This window comes from Platalea leucorodia (assembly GCF_965183815.1).
Source record: "Platalea leucorodia genome assembly, chromosome: 1".
NCBI lineage: Eukaryota > Metazoa > Chordata > Aves > Pelecaniformes > Threskiornithidae > Platalea > Platalea leucorodia.
In genome coordinates this window covers 94,259,924-94,281,066 of record NC_138823.1, presented here as the reverse complement: position 1 = coordinate 94,281,066, position 21,143 = coordinate 94,259,924, and the positions used below count along the sequence as shown (strand labels likewise).

At 39.2% G+C, this 21,143-nt stretch overlaps 1 protein-coding gene across 1 annotated transcript in view; it reads right to left on the bottom strand.

The window, feature by feature from the left end:
* Positions 1-344: 344 nt before the first annotated feature.
* Positions 345-21,143, bottom strand: part of CDYL (chromodomain Y like) — a 106,550-nt gene continuing 85,751 nt past the window's right edge. The window contains exons 3-7 of the mRNA XM_082306556.1: positions 11,231-11,487; positions 10,452-10,624; positions 6,837-7,047; positions 2,179-2,322; positions 345-1,203 (exon numbers count right to left, since the gene is read on the bottom strand). Coding sequence (XP_082162682.1) covers positions 1,045-1,203; positions 2,179-2,322; positions 6,837-7,047; positions 10,452-10,624; positions 11,231-11,487 — 944 coding nt within the window. The 3' untranslated portion in view covers positions 345-1,044. The remainder of the gene's footprint in view (positions 1,204-2,178; positions 2,323-6,836; positions 7,048-10,451; positions 10,625-11,230; positions 11,488-21,143) is intronic.

Genomic DNA, 21,143 nt, shown 5'->3' with positions numbered 1-21,143 from the left:
GTATTCTCACCCAGCAACAGAAGCACTTACGTAGTTATTTAAAAAAAAAAAAAAACAACAAAAAAAAAACAAACCCAGAGAGACTATTTAAAAACCCACTAAAACTAACTTATAACTTAGGATATTCATACATAAGATATTCAGTGATTCACTAATACTGCAAAACAAGCTTTTTTTTTGTTGTTGTTTTGTTTTTTTTTTTTTTTTCTTCCATTTCCCTCCCTCTTCCCCTCATTCCCCTTCCCCAAGAGACAGTGGTTTCTTCATGCTATCTGGGTAAGAATTAAACATATTCCTGCCCCCTTCCTCCCACCCCTCTATACCTCCCCCCAAAAAAGGACCGAGTGTTTTCTTAGCATTAATCCTGAGCACACTCTCTTTTGGGGGCTGTGTGTGATTTAATCTTAATAGGGTTTAATTCCCAAAAATTTTTAGAATGTTCCATTACTTGAGGTATTTCAACCTTCTTCTGAGACAATGCCTTGTATCTTAGTTGACTCGTTGGGCAGTGAAAGTAAGGGCTGGCTAATACCCGTTTCGATTCTGTATTCTAATGAAAAAGAAAAGCATTATTCCAGACTTCCCTGCCACACAGAAAATAATGCAACACCATTCACTTTTTAATCCATTCTCTATTTGATACAGTACTAGCCAAAGATAACAAAAACTAGAGCCTTTAAAGAGATGTTTGGTAGTGCACTCTATTTTTTTTTTTTTTTTTTTTAGCTTGTGTGTGTGTGTGTCTACATATACACTCTCACACACATTTACATTTTATATATATATATAAAAGACACATATATGCACACACATACACTTGTGTGTGTGTATATATATCTATATGTAACAATCGGGGAGAAAGGAGTTTTGTTCAAATTTAAGTGATACAGTACTTTTAAACCCCTTGACAATAAAAGGGGAAGGGGGGGTCCACTCCTATTCCCAAGCTGAGCAAGGGGTGAGTTTCTATAGGTTTTTCATATGGGCATATTTTGTTTGCCCTGATGTCCAAGAAATACAATTCCAGTGTCAATGGGCATCTCATCAGAACTCATCAATTTTCTTCTGCAGATACTTTAACATTGAGTCCATCCCTTGTGCTGAGCCCCAGATTTTCTTCAAAACTTCACACTCCTTTTCATTTGCTTGTTCCAAGTCCACCTTCATGATATTACGTACTAAAGCTTTGGATTCTTCAAGTACCTAGGCCAAAAAAACAGTGAGCTGGGTTAGTATTACATGAGACCTGAGCGACATGTACGCTTACAGGTTTATAGGGATGAATCCTGAAGCTGATTATGAACTTAGGCTTATCAATTTATGGACATGCTATGACCCTAAGAAATGCTTCTCATAGAGTCTTTCTCATAGTGTCACACAGGATTTCCTTTACCCTATACCAGCACAATTTACAAGCGTACAAAAATGTGGAAATAATGAAAACCATAAATTCATAACTATGAATATCTATATATGGTTTTGTACTGATAACTGGAGAAACTCCAACTCCGTTTTGGTGAAGGCTAATCATAACACTTATCCAGCACTGCTCTAATAAGCAGGGAGGCCTTGAATGTCTTGAGCATTTAAAGTAGACTGAAAAATCGCATTTGCTTTTCCATTTAGAAAACTATTAAATCTGTTTCAAAATCCAAAATTTCTAATGCACAGACCAGTTCATTTGTACTACACCTCTTCTGGTAAGAAAGCATCAAATATCAGTAGTTTTAGCTGTCTTGTGCAACTGCCAGTAGTGCACACAACCACAAATGTACTAGGCACTACTCGTAAAGCTGTAAGTTCAACATAATGTTAAAGACTGCATTTTTTTCCTTGGTAATTTAAATTACAACTCTAGATTTCTGTGCTTCTGTGCAGTTCTTGGGGCAACTGTTTACACTGTGGATTAGAAGAAGCTGGACTTAGGCAACTATGTTAAAACCAAAATATATTGTAAAGAGTCCAATGCTGTTTTAATGTTCTTAACCACAATGTACTATGGCATATGATAAAGAAGAGGCAGATACAAACTTAAAAAAAAAAATCCTCAAAAACCCAGAAACAAAAAGGTAGATACAAATGTGTTAAAAGACATAAAGATGTAGTCTAATAATACTTAGATTAATGCTTATTAATCTAATCATAAAAATGTATTGTAAGAAAATAAAGGAAACTTACAACTGAATTACATGTGACAAGTTCCTTAATTCGAACCATTACTTCTTGTGTGAATGTTCCCGGCCAAAACACTTGAGAGACGAGTCCTTTGGCACAAGCTTCCTGTGCAGTCAGCTTCCTTCCACTGAACAACATTTCATTGGCCTGAAGGGATAAAAAGTTACTTCTGGTATGAAATGTAATGAGACAAAACTCATTAAAGGAAAAATGTTCAAAACAAATAAGGAAAATGCCTGCACTATTCGAAATAGTTTTATTATAGCTCTTCCAACTTTTAATTAATAAAGACTTGCCTAAGATAGCTGGCTGGTGTTGTTGGCTATACTATGTCAGTAGTTATTAAAAAAAAATAAAAAAAGAGAGAGGTCTATGATTAAGGGTTAAATGTGAAAATGTCTTTTGTCATTTCCCATTCACGACTGTTCATTAGCTCTAGCTTTCTTGCAGTATTGCTGACTTGATTAACTGTATATGTGGTAATAGGTTATAACGCATGGCAGATCTGTAAAACAGCAATGAATACATCAGCTTGTCCTTTATAATAACGTTAGTTGCAGCAATGAAGTCTTTGCTAAAAATCTACATTATCTGTAAATTACAAAGATAACCCAGTTTTGGTAGTAGACCTCCTGGGAACTGCCAGTCTTGGTAGAAAAGAACAGTTAAATATTTTGCAACTAAAATGTTTTTTAGTACTGAAAATGTTTGAAACCTAAATATAGGGTTTATTTTCAGCACTTCTCAAAAGTCTTCAGCAGTATTTCGTTTATGATGCAACACTTAAAATAGCTGGATCATCTTAGAATTTGACCTCCCAAACCCACTGAAGTGAGCAGGATGTATTCCCATTTCTGATCAAATTCATAGAAAATAAACATTCCCATTTTATTCAGGAGTTCCATGTTGAACTGATAAATCCTCTCAAAAGCTGATTTAGCAGCCATATTAAAAAAAAAACAAACAAACAAACAGTATTTGAAAGATCTTGTACATAGTTTAAAGGTGCAGAACAGAGTGCTAGATTCTATACAATAAGGTGATCTCCAGTTCTGTCAATCTTTTTGCTTTGTGATTATCATACACTTCACTATTTATCTGCTTCCCCATTAAAGCGTCATCCTACAACCATTTACACTTATGCTTTAATTCTACCTTTAGTGAAAATTCTACCTTTAGTGAAGTTTCTTATATAGTTAAACTTTTTGTTTGCAGTGACATCTGCACAGAAACAGCCAGTGAAGTTAAAAAGTCAGAGTAATTGTCAACCTCAAAAAAAAAAAAAAAAAAAAAAAGATCAGTTTTACTGTTTCTTAATGACTAATTTACATTGAAAATATGACAAAGCCATCACTGGACTTTTGAAATATGGGAAATAAGACTTATAATACACCCAAACCTGACAGGTGTAGCATTTCTGAGGACAAAATTTTGAGGTTTTTTAATGTTTTCTAATACTGGAAATTTTGGTAATTATTATGACAACTTTCAGTTAAGGATCTCAAGTTATCTAATTACGGTAGATAATGTTCCTAGTATTGCCATTTTACAGATGAAGAAATTTGAAAACTCAGAGGTCTGTTACTTGCCCCTTTGTAACGAAATACAAATGGGTTCTACTGGCAGTGTGGTTGCTGACTCCCAGTGCATTAGGCATGTAAAAAGGAGATGTTTCCTAGGATCTTTTATATAAAATTTATCATCAGCACATCTCTCATAAATTAATATGGAAGTTGTGATTCACGTATATTAGTTTAAAAAAAAAAAAAAAAAGCCTCAGACTAAAGGTACAAATTATATACCCCTATCGTTCTACCTTCTGTGAAAGCAAAATCAAATATACAAGGTTCCTTAACTAACACAACTATACTTTCTAATTTTCCAGATTATATGTGAATAATGCTAACCTGAAACACTGGCCAAAAAATCTGTGATATACACAAGTTTGTCTAAAAACAGGAATCATTTTCCTAAGGAGATACGGGGAAAAAAAATTCTTTCAAGATAATTTTAATAGATACTTAACACTTATATCAAAGATCAAAATGTGAAGTCAATCTAACTGGGAGTTAGGAAAGTCAGAAATTTAAGTCAGCTGCTCAGGTCTATATATTCTTCCTGTGTATCTTTGGTAACAACAAGGACAATAATAAATGTTAGAAAACCTTAATATTTTTTTTTTCTAAAACTCAGTAGCAACGGCTGAGTTCTCCTGAACGTGAAAACCCACAAATGACAATGGTGCAGTTATCTTGTTTCTGCCAGCTGTTACACAGCATTAGCAGAAAACCTCCCATGAAACGAGCGCTCCCATTAGTGTTCTCCGTTGACAGGTTTTGAAGGGAAATGTTTTGCTCTGGCATCTTCACTTTTGATCTATACACAATGTATGCCGGAGCCTCGCTGCTAAACAAGTTTTAATCATCTAATCATGCCTTGCATCTGCTGTGAAAATTAACGCACTTGGTTACTTTCCAAGAAGTACACTACAGCAATAGAAATGAAAATGATAAAAATGTTTCATTAAGGTAAGGTTCTCATTAGCAACCTTCCTTTTCTACTCAGTTTGTCTTTCTCCTTCCACAGAGGAACCTCACTGGGACATCCTCTGGTCTCTCTTTTCCAGCGAGTGCTTTGAGGTTCATGGGGGACCTTCGTGCAAGCCCACAGCTGCGCTAGCTGCCGTGGAGCAGCTCGGCTCTCTTGCACTGTGACCAGGAGGCAGCTGGTCTCCGTAAGGCCCGAGACCCTGGCTGTGATGTGGACTACAGGCACTATGGAAATGTGTATCCCTCGTGGCTGACAAAAAACCATAAGAAATCCTGCCAAGCGTGCTGGAGACCAACAGGGGAAACCCAGTGGCTGAAGCTTGATCACGCAGCTCCTGTGCTTCATATCCAGGACCAGAAAACCAGACCAAGAACTCCAGAGCAGACGCACAACAACATATCTCCCCAAACAGACGTCACCTTAAGCTCCATTATAGATTATTTTCAAACCTCAAAAGCCAAGTTTAAGAATCCTTCTAAAATTCTTGGTATTCCCAATACAGTATCGTTTTTGAATCCTAAGGCCTGGGCTTCAGATTTCCTGTAATAATGACCTCTGCTGAACATGTTCTGTGATAAAACCCCCTCCACGACAGACCTGCTCACCAGCCAAGACTGACTCAGTAGGGAAATATTTCCAACAACCTTGGAATTGAAGATTTTTACACAACTGCTGATGATAAAAAGAACGCACTGAATCTGACTTACAAGAGTTAAGGGTGGGACTACTATTGCTGAATTAATACACTTGTAGCAAATTTTATGATGTATACAGAGGCCTTAATTCTTTCTTTTGTATTATATTTTAATTGTTTTCACTGGAAGCTTTCAATTTAGATCTTAATATTGAAAAATGAGCATTCACAAACACACATGAAAGAGTATACCAGGGAAGAGCTTCTTGTGTTTTTTTGTACAACTTCAGAAGAAACAAAAAGTAACAACCACAAGTCTCTAAAGGACGGGGATGGATGAAATGGATGGATGAATGGATGGATGGCCAAATAAAAAGGGAAAGGAACAATCAGTAGTTTGAAACATGCTAAGATATTAAAGATACTCTTATAACTGTTAATCTATTTCAGTTACCTTTTCTGTTCTCTTCTAATAACTACACCCGGATATCACACAATTAGTTATTAGACCTGTTCAAACTGATGCTTTTAATACATCGAAATCTGTATTTTTAAATCAATAAATACCTCTAGGGAAAAATTGGCTTGTATAATAAACAGTAATTTAGGAAAAACAGGTGTAGCTACAAGCGCTTCTTTCATACTGTTACTGTTCAACTTCAAATTAGAATGGGAGGTAGGTCTAAGTTTTCAAAGAACACAGCATAATAAATAGTAAGCAACATGAAAATATAATGTAGATAAATAGCATTTTGTTACATTTGATTCTTTCATCTAATTGCAAAGCAAGAAAAGGGTTACTAAGTAACATGTGGCTTATGCTTTCAGCAACAATGCAGTCACCTTTTTTTTCAGTCCTGCAATACTGTAAATCAAGTGCAAGAGTGAAAAAAAAAATCCTTCACAAAGGTGATTTGGACTATGTCTTGCATAACACGGTAGTGTGAAACATCAGCAGAGCTCTACAAAGCAAGGAAGTTTGACACGACTTCTTGGAAATGAGTGCATGAAAGCTGAATTACTTATTTTGCATGCTAGCATGAGACTGCTAAGAGCTGGTGACAGTGCTCTGCTATGTAATGACACCGAGTGCAGACCAGCCCGTTCTCTGCTACACTCCGATGCTGGGCTGAATGCAAGACGCTGGTGGCTGGTCCTCACAAGGCATCAGGAGGGAGGGTGTGTCCTGGTAGGCAGGACAGAACCCTTCTGCCACCGTCAGGGTTAAGGGTGCACATGACTTGGGATTAGGTCCTGCGCCTGCTTTCTGTTCTGTGCACGCAGGTGAAGACTAGGCTGTAACAGCATGGAGCAGAGAAGCTATAAATACTGGTTTCTCATGAAGGATTTTCATGAGAGAAAGAAAAAAAATTAAGAAAAGACAACACAGCAAAGGTAAAGAGTCTTGCAATCACTCTGAATAAATTATCACAACTGCATTGTGAAGCTGTCAGCCCCTACCCTGCAAGCTACTTACAGAAGCCAGGCCCATTATCCGAGGGAATGTAAGGGATGAACATCCATCTGGACTTTGTCCAAAAGTAGTGTATGGCGTCTGAAACCAAGCCTTCTCGTTGGCCCAAACCACGTCACACAAAGGCAATATAGATGCTCCAAGTCCAATGGCTGGGCCATTTACTGCTACAATGATAGGCTTCTTAAACTGAATAAAAGTATTCACAAAATTCCTGAAGAGAAACAGAAACACGCACTGACTACATATGTAAAGTAAAATATACCAGCCCTTGAAAACTCAGTAGTAAGAGGTCATCTCCACAGTAACATCACTTTCAGAACCAACCTGATTGATAGCCTTCCACGATGAGGTGGTTGGCTTGGTGGCTGAGGGGGGAGCAGTGGCTATTGTCTCCCTAGGCTTCAGAGCGAGGCTTTCAGCACTGTCTCCCCTAAGGCTCTCATAGTCAAGCTGTTGATGTATGAACAGTCAGTGCAGTGGACTGAAAAAAATGTCTGAATGGCTGGCCCGGGGGTGGTGATCGGTGGCACGAAGCCTAGTCCGAGACTGGTAATTAGTGTTGCACCGCAGGGGGTCAGTGCTGGGTCCCATACTGTGCAACAGCTTCATTCACGATCTGGATGATGGGGCAGAGCGTACCCTCAGCAGGTTTGCTGATCGTACAAAACTGGGCTGATGATACACCAGAGGGTCGCGCTGCCATCCAGAGGGACCGCAACAGGCTGGAGAAATGGGCTGACAGGAACCTCACGCAGTTCAACAAGGGGAAGTGCAAAGGCCTGCACCCGGGGAAGAACAACCCCGGGCACCAATATACGCTGGAAGCCAAACAGCTGGAAAGCAGCTTGGCAGAAAAGGACCGGGGGTCCCAGGGGACACCAAGACACACTTGAGCCAGCAATGCGTCCTTGTAGCAAAGCAGGCTAATGGTATTCTGGCCTGCATTAGGAGTGTTGCCAGCAGGTTGCAGGAGGTGATCCTTCCCCTCTGCTCAGCACTGGTGTCCAGTTATGGGCTCCCCAGTGAAGGAGAGACGTGGAGCTACTGAAGATGGTCTAGCAAAGGGCCACCAAGATGACCAAGGGACTGGAACATCTCTCATGTGAGGAAAGGATGAGAGAGCTGGGGCTGTTCAGCCTGGAAAAGAGAAGGCTCGGAGGGATCTCATCAATGTCTATAAATACGTGAAGGGAGGGTGCAAAGAGGTTGGAGCCGGGCTCTTTTCAGTGGTGCCCAGTGACAGGACCAGAGGCAGTGGGCACAAACTGAAACACAGGAGGTTCCCTCTGAACATCGGGAAACACTTTCTTACTGTCAGGGTGACTGAACAGGTGGCCAGTAAGGCTGTGGACTCTCCATCCTTGGAGATATTCAAAAACCCTGCCTGGACATGGTCCCAGGCAACCTGCTCTAGGTGACCCTGCTTGAGCAGGGGCAGGTTGAACAAGATAACCTCCAAAGGTCCCTTCCAACGTCAACCATTCTCTAATCCTGTGAAAGCCTAGCATTTCTCCCAGCCCAACAAAGCACTGTAATTGGGCAGGTGCGTATTTAATGCCCCTCCTACAAGCACCAGCTGATATGGCACTTGTGGTATATTCCCAGGCCTCACAGCCCCCGTTAGCTGAGGCTGTAGTCGTACATCACCTGTGGGCACCAAAACTGTGGTTACAGCCCTGCTTGGTCTTCATTGTGTTTACATATGTATGACATTGGTGTAAGGTGTCCATCTATCTATATTTTTAAGTGAAGATACACGGTATATAGGTATAAGTGAAGATGGGAAAAGCATTAATGAGTTTCCTTAAGGAGTATTTCTGGACTTTTGGGAGACAGCTTTTCTTAATAAATAAATCTGCCTTTGTAAATTATGAACAAGCCATAAATAGTAGAGCTCCATTATCACCTATCACACACCTGTGAACTTCCCCTCCTCACCTTCCCCTCTTGGTTGGCCATAATGCTATAGGTGCTATGCTATTAAGTCACAAATGCATATTCTCATCCCTATTATCAACACAAAATGACAACTCATTCCAGTACTCACAAAGCATGGATGCTTACATCCTTCTCTGTTCTCCAATAGTAAATGCCTTCAAGAGCTTCTTAGGAAAAAGTAAGCGTGTGTGTATACACACACGTTAGACCATGTAGAGACTTCTAAAACCTCGAAGTTGAGGTGCAGACATTTCTCAGTTAATAACTACCACATATAATGAAGAAGTTGTCCATATTTACTTCAAGTACCTGACAAATTCTGATTAGAATACAATGTACAACATACAGTTGTCAGCACCTGTAAAGCACTACTTTGCTCTGAATGACAGATGATTTTTCATTTCAGTATTAGATGGTGAAATATGGGATTTTTACTGAAATTTTTAAAAAAGGGGGATTTAGTGGTAATTTTAAAGTTTGTTCTTTATCTGCGTTACATGTTTTTGTATTTCTGTCAAACAGGACATTTTTACTTTATTGCATCCATCACTAAAGGTTATTATGCTGCTGCTTAACTCATTCTAATAAACTGAAATAGATGAATGCAGAAAAACTTCTACTGGAGCCATGTTATGCAAGCTGTCATACAAACCTCCCATCCAGAGACTTAAGGTAACTTTAATCATGCCTGAATATTCCAGAGAGGACCATCTCTAGCATATACAGGAAAAATACCATTATTATATTTGAAGGGGGAGTTCACAGGTATTTTAAGTTACCTTTATCCATTTTATTAACAATGAATAACAGGTGACAAATCAGACTTCTGGGAGGGCCTGAATTAAACTAGTGACAGAAGCTCAGTGTTAAGAGCCTCTGTCCCCGGCCGCATCTGAAGTCACTGCATGAGCAACTTTTACATGGAATGATGATTGAAAATTTTCCTTTGAAAAAACTAACTATTATCATCTTTACGAACCAATTGTGCCTCTACTGAAACAGGCTTTACATGTTACAAGGCCTTTTTTAGGGACATGAATATTGATAATGACAACAAAACATAGGTCTCTGAAGGAATATAGATACTCTGGAAGCATACAAGAGCTAATCAAGAGCCCAGGCCCTCAAAGCCAGTGTTCAAATGATAAGCCACTTGTTTGTACTGTTAAAACGTGTCTCTTTAAGATCCATACTTTTTTCCATATATGTTCTTCTAGTTTGTAGTATCTCAGCTCATTTTGTTTAAACATTAGGTTTGGTACCTAGCGTTGGGATGATGATCACTAGTATTAATCTACTCCTCTAATATATCCACCATTCCACTGCTCTGAATGTACTATATTAAGTTATTCATTCAATGCGCGTCTTGTACTTGTGTGTGTTAAATTTGTTTTCCTGAAACCCTACGGCTGTTTAAGTCTTTTAAAATCGGTTTCAGCTGGAGGAGTATTACCATACTGCCAGTTTTCATAGTTAAATTTTAGTAGTAGAAATAGTGATGCATGAAATGACAACCCAAACAGGACGGGACAGGGAGTATAAAGAAGTGCTGCACACTGTATCACATAACAGGTGAATGTCCGAGATCTTGTTGAATTAGAAGCTTTTCAAATAAAAAAAGATAAAACAAACCAGACTAGAATACCCACTCAGATGACTGAAGATAATCTTACATACCTAATAGCTTCTGCCATCTTAGTGCTTTCCTTTTTTCTATCATCCGTTAAACGACGTATAAAATAAATAAAATCAAGACCACAGCAGAAAATGCTACCAACTGCACTGAACAGCACAAGTTTACTGTCATCTGCAGCTGCTGTGTTCAGTGCACTTTGGACTTCCTTCATTACCTGAAAAATCAGAAATTCATTAGAATCTTTTTATTACATCATTAAGAAGTAGCACACTGTTCTCCTCCCCTCCTCCCCCAATGAGATCCTCGACATCGTTAATTTTTCCTTAGGATCCACTCAACCATCATATTAGAAAAGTTAACTTTTTTCATTATCCCCAAAAAAGAAAGTTAAAAAAAAGAAAGTATTAGAAGCTTTGCATTTCAAAAATGTAATTAGACTAAGATAATGAAATCATTAAGAAAAGATCTATTAGATGTTATCTGTAACTAAAGCACTCATTCAGCATTTCTGTAATTTGGACAGCAGATGGCATATGCAACCAGTTCAGAAAAAAAGAACCTTAATTCAGGCTAAAGCTTGTTTCAAGTTGCACTTCATAAATCACCATGTCTTAAAAGAGACAGTACGTCTACATGTTCAGATAACATAGATAAAACCCAACTGAAATACAGTTAAAGTCAGTTGTATGTGTAGCATCTTGCAAGCAACAACCCGAATCTTGTTTCGTGTATGTTTGTGCCTGAATAACAGGAATAAATGGGGCAGAGACTTAGAATTCCCTTAGCACCCTTCCCCCTGCAAAATGAGAATTGTTCTGACCTCTGGATTTAGTGAATTATTTTCAGATGATTTTGTTGATAGCAAAATGTGTGTGAATCCGTCTTGTTTCCTGACAACAATGTCTCTGTACCGGTACGCGCTCTCCGTTTGTCTCACGCTGAAACGTAGCCTTTTATCAAAAGGTTGATCTCTCCTGTCATCGATAAACCTCCGTTTGCTGGCTGTCACTCCTGTTACAGATGTCTGTATGTTGGTTGTACCATTGGCTGCTAATGCTTCCATAAAGGTGGATGTACCTGGAAACAGTTCAAACAGTAACATTCTATTAATTACATTTTATTAGCTCAGCAGTTTCAAAATCCCTATTAGCATGAAAACACACTAGTCGTATTAAGAACACACAGTAAATATGAAACTCAGTCCCCTGGAAGTTAATGAAATGTTACAGAAATAGGATCTGTCCACAGAGCAAAATTAAAATGACAAAGGGATCCAACAAATTCATTTTACAGTTGTGAGAAAATACATTTTAAACAAGCCAAACAGACCAATCGTCATATACTTATTTTTAGAAGGAAGGGAAAGGTTTATTTAACGTTCCTAATACCAATGCATTTCAGTAGGTTAACGCTCTGCTTTCTCCCTTTCCAACATCTTTAAGTCATCTAACAGCATCAAGATTGCAAAGAGAAAGCAGAAGCCTTTTGTTTCAAACGCCACGAGAAGTTAATATACGGAGGAAAAAGACACTTAAAACAGGCCAAATAAAGAACTTGATTGACAAGATCATATAAAGCATAATAGTCTTTAAATGAAAATGAAGAAATACAGACTATACTTCTGTGAGAGGGAAACAAGATGCGTGCACTGATGGATATTTTAATGGATTCATAGACAATGAGATATTTCTCAAGTCTAAACAATTTTTGCTATTAGAATTGGCAAATAGAGCATTATGTCTTTCTGGTCTTGTTCCCAGTCACTTAAATAGACAGAATTTGGAGGCGTACAAGTAAACAGGCCATTCCTCACGACACAGAAGGGACAGGTTTTTCTGTACTCCACATTAGAAACATAATACCAAATAATTAGCATTCAAAAGAGACACGAAGAGAACATCTTGGATCTATAATCCATCCGTATATTAAAGACTCCATGTAAAATCTCCATAAAATGTGTCAGATTAAAGTAATGGAGTATGGGCAGGTGGAGGGGACAGTAGGGTTAAAGGTGTTGGAAAAATGTGTTACAGGCCAAGACAGGAAAGTTTTGAAAGCCTTTTTCCTTAAAACTGAGGTCTGAGACTTTGTTAAAATCTACTGGAAACCCACAGCCATTATCTTACAAACAGGTACTTCAGAACATCATGCATATCATGTCTTAAAAAGTACAGTTAAACCACATATAAGTAAGTCGTTAATTAAATGGCATTGATAGGTCTTGCTTAATTCCTCATTATCTTTCTGAAGAAGCTATATTTTTAAAGTTCTAATTTTTTTTTTTTTTTTCCCTTTTACAAAATACTTCAGACACTTGTGGGTCCAGTGAAGACATTAAGCAGGCTCACCTGAATAACTGGAATATCCTATATCTCCACATTTTAACTGTATTCAAATGTTGCTTACTTTTACCCATATGAAGTATGAGAGAGATATTAAGAGAACAACTAACGAAATTAAAATTTAGAACATTATATGTTTTTCTATTTGTATTTCAGAAACTGCCTTCAGATATAAATGAAGTCTTTACATCAAATATTTCAAAATAAATAAATCTTTGATTATAAATCTGTTATGATTAATTAGGCAAGCTGTCTTGTCAAAGCAGCTATACAATAATACAGTTTTATTGTACTTTTTCAAGTCTTTCTTGTTGTATCAGTGATTTAATCCTCTTACCATATCACTTTTTGTGAAGAAGTTAAAGATGACTCAAGATTTTTCAATTGTTTAAAGTGAAGAGTAAGAAACTGAATTCCGTTTGTGATCAGTCTCAGAGACAACAGAGGTGAACAAAATGAAATGGAAAATTAATATTTTATATTGTCACAGAATTTTCACATTTATTCCTAAATTTTTCACGGCTTATCAAATTCCTTTTTTTTTTCCACTTCAGCAGAATAAATAAAAATTTGATGCATACCAAATATGAAATTGATGAGGAATGCTTTCGATACTTTTCCCTTGTAAACCACACTATGTTGATGACATTCCTTTAAAAGAATTCCCTTCGAAGGGAATTTGCAGGAACACCACTGTTGCCCCATATCCCATTAGGAACACAAGATTAAATGGTATCACTGGCTGCAATGGCTTGTTTTTCCATAGGAAAGGTAAATTAAAACAACTGAAATCGCCTCTGATTTCTAAACCCTGATATAAGGTTTTACAGCTTCGGTCCTAGCCATAGTGAAGAAAGTGGAGAACCAGGAGAGCACAATAGACTAGACTAAGCCAAAAAGAGAGTCAGTAAACTTGGGTAAGAGCTTTGAGTAGATCTTTTCCCACGACTCATACTTCCAAAGACATACTCAAATACCAGAAAATTACTTTTGAGATGTAAGAGGCCATGATTACACACTTTGAGAGACAGAACTTTTGGCAAGAGAGACCAAGATGTAAACACCACACACCACTTTTCATGCTTATTGAATTGGCAAGAGACCTTCTGAGTTTTTATATAAACTCTGTCTGCACAAACAAGGGACAGCTGCAGTTCAGTGGAAGAAGCCTCCTACATCCAATCTTGTAAACACACTTTTAGGATACTTAAGACTGGAGTCAAAAACCTGTAGGCTTTAGAAACCGTACCTCTGCGCAGGGAGATGCGGCCAGCTGGTACGGATTAGAAAACGGCACCAACATGGTTAAAATACGTTCATTAGTGTTTGTCATTATCACTGCAAGTTTGTGACCTTCTACACCTTAAAGCATAGGGGGCTCGCTCTTTTGGCATTCGGTCCTCAAAAGTGAAGAGACAACTCAGAGACGTAAAGCAGTACTTCATGCTATATATAGATAGACAAAGGTTACATCACTGGACAGTCTTGGATGTGTGTTGCAGCAAATGAGGATGACAATAAAAAAAAAGTGCCAGACAGAATTAACTGTATCGCTGTAGATTTCCTCACATGAAAATTTTGCATTGAGGTTACTTATTTTCAAGTTAATTTTAACTATATTTTACAATTTTAAAACATAGATTTCATAACAAACCAAAAGCAGTTCTGCATTTTAATACATTAATTGTGATAGCATATCAAAGACACAAAACACCACAGCCCTTTCCTTTCAAACCGAGTCTTCCAAAAACAGTACGGGCTTGGAAAAAAGACAATTTACCCTGGATATTGTCAACTAATGCAGAACTACGTTTGTGTTAAGGTTAAGCTCTTATAGTTACAAAAAACCCTTCCAACTGCAAACTGTTAATTAAGGTAATGCGATCTTCTCAAGGGTGAAGACATACTACTGCTGTGCAAAGCTTCCCCGTACAGATGCAAAATGAAATTAAGAGGACTACTTGGTTTTGCAGCTGCTGATCAAAAGCTGATAACAGTCACCATTTTCATGCAGCTGCTCTTAGAGAGGAAAAAAAAAAAAAAGCTATGGGCAACAGATAAGAAAGGAAGGGTCTTATTCAAAAGGAAGACAGACACAAAATACAGAAGTTAGAAAAGGGGCAGAACAGCAAAGGTATCATCATCCCCATTCCATGGCAGAAGACAGGAAAAAGCCACCTCCCCAAACCATGAGGGGGATAACAATTAAAATGCATGATACCAGACACCTAAACAGAGACAAAAACAAACCAAGTAACACATAACTTCACAACAATCCAAAAGTTACAATCCCAAGATCCTCCCTAAGCTATTCACGCCTCACTGTTATCGTCTCCCAAATTCTGGAGAAGTTGAGTTTAGCTTACCTAGCCAGCCTTGTACAACCACTCCCCTCCCTGCAGCAACACTGGGGACACATCCAAACAGGTGCCCTAACGACAGCCAAGCCTCTTTTGCACACTTCTGTTCAAGGACACGTGCACTAGCGCCAGTACTCTTAATTCAAAGGTTCGTCTGACGGAATATGCTGTTTCTGAAAGGCTTAGCACAGATGTCTAAGGAACGAGCATAAGAAGATGGGAGGTGCGCACGATGCTGTCTGAGTATTTTCCCTAACTCCAGCCGCCAGACCTTTAGCGATTCCTAAGATTTGCATGCCCACAACCATAGGATGCACCCAAACCCACGTAATCAAATCCTTATCCCCCATGGGATTGTCCAATTTACTTTTGAAACCACTATGGTTTTGTCTTCCAAAGTATCTTTTTGCAGTAAGTTCTGCAATGTGCATCTTTACTTTCTTCATCCCCTTCATCACATCCCTTCTCCAGATTGATTAGTCCCAATCTTATTTACCCTTTCTTCTTCCAGAAGGCAGCCCAAGCCCGTCATTCTGCACCATGCCTCTTCCTCTTCCACTAAATCTTGGAACAGGGTCCAAAATGGCACACCATATTAAAGACAGGGATTTATAACGTGACATATTCAAGCCTCCTCTTTTGTCCTCTACTCTTTTTCCATAATAATTTCTAACAATTTATTTGGGTTTTTGTTGTTTTATTTTGTTTTTTAAAACTAGCACTGAGCAGGTGTTGCAGAAACTGCCCAAACCAAACCCAATGCCCTTTTCCTGAGCAGTAACACGTAGTCAGGAACCAGTCATTGTCCAGGCATGGGTTTATGTTTTGCTATAGGCATAGTTTTGCATAGAAGTCTGTTTTGTCCCTTCCTCATTGCTTGGCATTCATCTGCCCTGAAAGGAATCTCCTGTTTTAATCGCAAAATCAGATTTTCAGATTATGCCTGCAGCGCTCACAAGGAGCTTCAGGGACCCTGCCTTTCCTGTACCCTCTCCTACACTAAGTGACAAAATGGTTAACAAGAAGCATCCCCCTTGAATAAGCAAATGAACAAACACCAGCAACAACAATTTCTTAAAGTGTTAACTGCAAAAATAACACTGTAATTGTAACTGGTTACAACTCATATACCAGAAAGGGAAAAATATGATCTGCAAAACTAATTGGGGGTGGGGGGGTGTTAAGGGGGGGGAAAAAAAAAAAAAAAAAAAATCTGTGCTAGAAGTTGTATTTTTTCCAAAGTCCTTTTGATCCTTTCACTGCTTTACAGTCTCCTGTATATATAATTCACAGGACTTCATGTCAGTTGTCCAGTGCAGGTTGCCTCATGTTCCCTTTTTGCCTATGAACAATAGTGTTTTGCTACATGTTCATACGTACTAGCAAGCTCTAACTGTAAACACTGCTAAGCTTTGCCAGTCTTAACTCTGCACTACATCAAATATTTCACACAATGAGACACCAACCCCAGACAGTGATACTGCAATACAAACATAATTTATAACAGTTTCCAGTAATTTTTCCACCTCTGCTTCAGCAATTACACAGCAAATATTTCTTAGAATTGCAGTGTATTGGCACAGATTATAGAAATTCAAAATGAGGGTTCTAAAAAACCTATATATGTGCTCATTTTTTGTCTCACTATTTACAGCACTTACATTTTGGAATCAAACAAAAGTCCCAGCTTCCTTTGAAATGTCACTATCAATATTTGTAAGAAGAAAAAAAATTCTGAATTTATTGTACATTTCACCTAAAATAGTGTTTTGCTCTGTGTTTCTGAAAGAGTGTTCAGAAGGTATAGGTCATTTATGAAAGTTACACTTCACTTACATCGTTCCAGAATATGGTTTTATATTGATGCAGCACACAAACCAGCAGCGCTACCAATAATAACCTGCACACACCCCAGCATTAGAACAGGCACCCCCAAAGACACCTGGGAGGAGAAAGGGGTGGGGAAATGGCCATATTTCTTCAAATGATGGGCTGCTGATCACTGTGATACCCTGCCGCGGGTGCTGCAACCTCCTCAAAACTCTTACTGTTGGGAGAGGGGGGGGTGCACTAACTTCATCTTTTCTAATAAAGTTAACCACTTCTTGATTCTGCTTCCAGGAAATAGTTACACCGGGAACCATTAGATGTTCTTCAGCTGCCTTCTGCTGGTTTTGCAAATATGTCACCTTTCCACACACAAAGAATGTAGGTTTTAAGCACAGACTAACAGGCAAATTGTTGTGGTAGTACTTGGTGAAACATCAGCAGTAGGTAACTACAACTCAGCAGCAAACAGTCCTGCAGTGCCTGGCAGGCTTGGTTGCCAAAGGCTATCTTCAATTCCTAAAAAAAGCCACTTTCTCATGCCCTTAATTCCCCTTTTCCTTATATATTGTATAGGTGTTAATTTTAAATGCCAGTTTGAAACATTGCTCCTATAAAATCTACATTTCTTACAGGACATGGTAATTTTGTCCACAAAAACAGTGAGAAGACAAACACACACATACATACATGTCCCCTTGGTAATATTTCTCTACTTGATTAAAAGTTTTTTCAATCCTACACCAATTTTTATCTTCACCGCCATATCACATTTAGAGCAATATGGTCTATAGAAGCCATTTTTTCCTTCTGTAGATAGTTTTCTCTGTTTCTTTGATTACTTACAGCATCAGTCAAATATATTTACATGTTTACAGTGATACTGTTAAGAAGATGGCAGCATTACTGGTTGTATTGGACATATGTTACAGGTTATTTCATTCTTTTTGCTTTTGAATGTCTTCCCTTCTCAAGGCATAATCATCCATGTAAAGATAAACTTGTAACACCAACCAAAAATGCAACTAATCAGAACACAAAATACTACTACTGAAAGTGGGCAATCGTTACAACAGAAAATGGTACTCCTCCACCCTCAAGTTAAATAGGTTTACCTCAGTCTGACTATTTTAAGTCATACAAGCAGAAATAAAAGGAAGTTTACATATTTTAAAAAGATGGGAATAACAAAATAGTAGACCTAACACTTGTTAAGACCATGCCCATAAAAACAAGGACAACATTAATAATATGTAATTTGGCAATAAAGCTCTTAAACAGTCTGATTAAGTTTTACTATCTTCGAAAAAGACCTCTGTATTTTTATGTGTAAGGTATTAAGTAAACTTCCCACATACTGTCTTACAGTGGAAAAAATGTCCCCCTCCTAACAACTGCAAAAGGCTTTCCAAATACATCTCCATTCTTATTATTTCACTGGAAATATATAAATAATCAACGAGCAAATTCTTTTTCTCCTTTATCATGGCATCAAGACAAATTAGGATTGCTCTCTTCTCCCCTTCCACTTCAGTTTTAGACTCATTTTGGAGTGATTTTTCTTCCATTGAATCTATAATCAGGATACGACTACTGACAAACAGAAAACTGCACATGACCATTCTCACCATTTTAGCTGTTATTCAAGGCGGCTGTAAGAATAAAAAAGAAAAATAAATTCCTAAGCCCCTCTGATATCACTCCAGTCAAAAAATCCCAGCCATATTTCACAGTAGCAGGCACCAAAGTATTTGATGGGAGAAGCCAAGAGTTAGTCGTATTTCTTTTTCTCACAAATAAATAAAAATAAGAAAAACCTTCCCCAGGTTACAGACTCCTTTTTGAGGCCTTTTAACACTGGGAACATTTCATAAGGAAGAACTCGCCTATCTTGTCCTTTGATATTCTTGGAGCTGCAGGTTATGATACCGCAGCATTCATTCCAAATGCTCTCCAATTTGAGAGCTAAGTAAGGACATCTCTGGGGGCTCATCTATAAAGGAAAGCTATCGCAAAATAGGCTAAGGTTTAAACTTGGAGTATACCCAGCTATTTCACACTAACTCCTAAGGTGAACACATTCTATATTAAGAGCACTTCATTGCAATTTAATCCAATCCCCAAAGTGATCTAAAAAATGGCTCTTTTTCTGTGGAATAAGAGTGCCCTAATGTAAGGCTAGCCTGGAACAGATATTGCCAAAACACATCCCAAGCAGTTTCCTGTATAGACACAAACATATACATGCCATGTACATGTGACATATTCTTGTAAGGACATAAAAACTTTCTAAACCATTTTAGCTAAATTATTAATGAGATCTAGATGGATGGGTATAGCACCACTACGTTGGCAGAATAATTTCTTCTACCTTCTTTTTGAGAACATGTCAATAAGCGTTCACATTTCATTCTTATCACACAGGTGGGGCTTTAAATACCAGAGTTTGCAAGAGCTCTGTTCACAACTGCCCACAGAAACATCTGGCATTTCAATGCAGAAAAGTAGGAGGCAAACAGGGCTAGAGGACTTTCAGAGGTTCGGGATGCTGATGTGTATGTATTGAGCTCTGCAGGAGAGTATCTGGAGTGAGCATCCCTGCTTTGAAGAAGCATCTCTGTTTTTACACGTGTACCTCAAGGAGCTACACGTGCCTTTCCAGACACTCCCTGACATCTGCCATTAATAGAAGACGTCTCGAACTCCTGTGGGACACTCAGCAACAGGTTCATTAAGAGGTGGCCAATGAACAGATTACATGAAGCTTGCAAGTACAGAGGCCATCCTCCAGTACACAAGCGCATGCAGCTGTGTGCCTTAACACGGCCAGTTATGCCCTATACTTGGGTAGCCTGCAATACATAACGTTGCTGACTGCTGCTAACATGGGCAATCTGTTCCGCAGCAGCACCCCCTTATCAGAAATTCCTGGCTTTGACAGAAATAACTGACTGGGGTGGGAAGGGGAAGCACAAAGGAGGAGTCTTTTGAATCATAGAATCGTTAAGGTTGGAAAAGACCCTTAAGATCATCGAGTCCAACCATTAACCTAGCACTGCCAAGTCCACCACTAAATCATGTCCCTAAGCACCACGTCTACCCGTCTTTTAAATACCTCCAGGGAAGGGGACTCAACCACTTCCCTGGGCAGCCTGTTCCAATGCTTGACCACCCTTTCGGTGAAGAAGTTTTTCCTAATATCCAACCTAAACCTCCCCTGGCACAGCTTGAAGCCGTTTCCTCTCATCCTATCACTCGTTACTAGGGAGAAGAGACCGACCCCCACCTCGCTACAACCTCCTGTCAGGTAGTTGTAGAGAGCGATAAGGTCTCCCCTCAGCCTCCTCTTCTCCAGCCTGAACAACCCCAGCTCCCTCAGCCGCTCCTCATAAGACTTGTGCTCCAGACCCTTCACCAGCTTCATTGCCCTCCTCTGGCCACGCTCCAGCACCTCCATGTCCTTCTTGTAGTGAGGGGCCCAAAACTGAACACAGCACTCGAGGTGCAGCCTCACCAGTGCCGAGTACAGGGGCACTATCACCTCCCTGGTCCTGCTGGCCACACTATTCCTGATACAGGCCAGGATGCCATTGGCTGCCTTGGCCACCTGAGCACGCTGCTGGCTCATGTTCAGGCAGCTGTCAACCAACACCCCCAGGTCCTTTTCTGCCAGGCAGCTCTCCAGCCACTCCTCCCCCAGCCTGTAGCGCTGCATGGGGTTGCTGTGACCCAAGTGCAGGACCCGGCACTGAGCCTTGTTGAACCTCATACAGTTGGCCCCGGCCCATCGATCCAGCCTGTCCAGGTCCCTCTGCAGGGCCTTCCTACCCTCCAGCAGATCGACACTTCCACCCAGCTTGGTGTCATCTGCAAACTTATGGAGGGTGCACTCGATCCCCTCATCCAGATCAAATGAAGATATTGAACAGGACCAGCCCCAAGTTTTTACTTGAGGCTTTTGGGTACCTCTTGGAGATGAACGGCACATACGGAAATGCATGTGCCAAGCAGTTTCTTACTTTTGATTCGGAGGTGCTCAATGGAAAGTAGTCTCCACCGGAGAGTCAAGGATTTGAGCCAAGAAGATTTCTTAAAGACTCTGCTTTTAGGCAAAGCACAGAACTGCTATTTACACCACATCTAAAGAGGCATTCACAAATTGTTCTAAAGGCATTCTCTCCCCCAGTTTTCCCAATATTCTGGG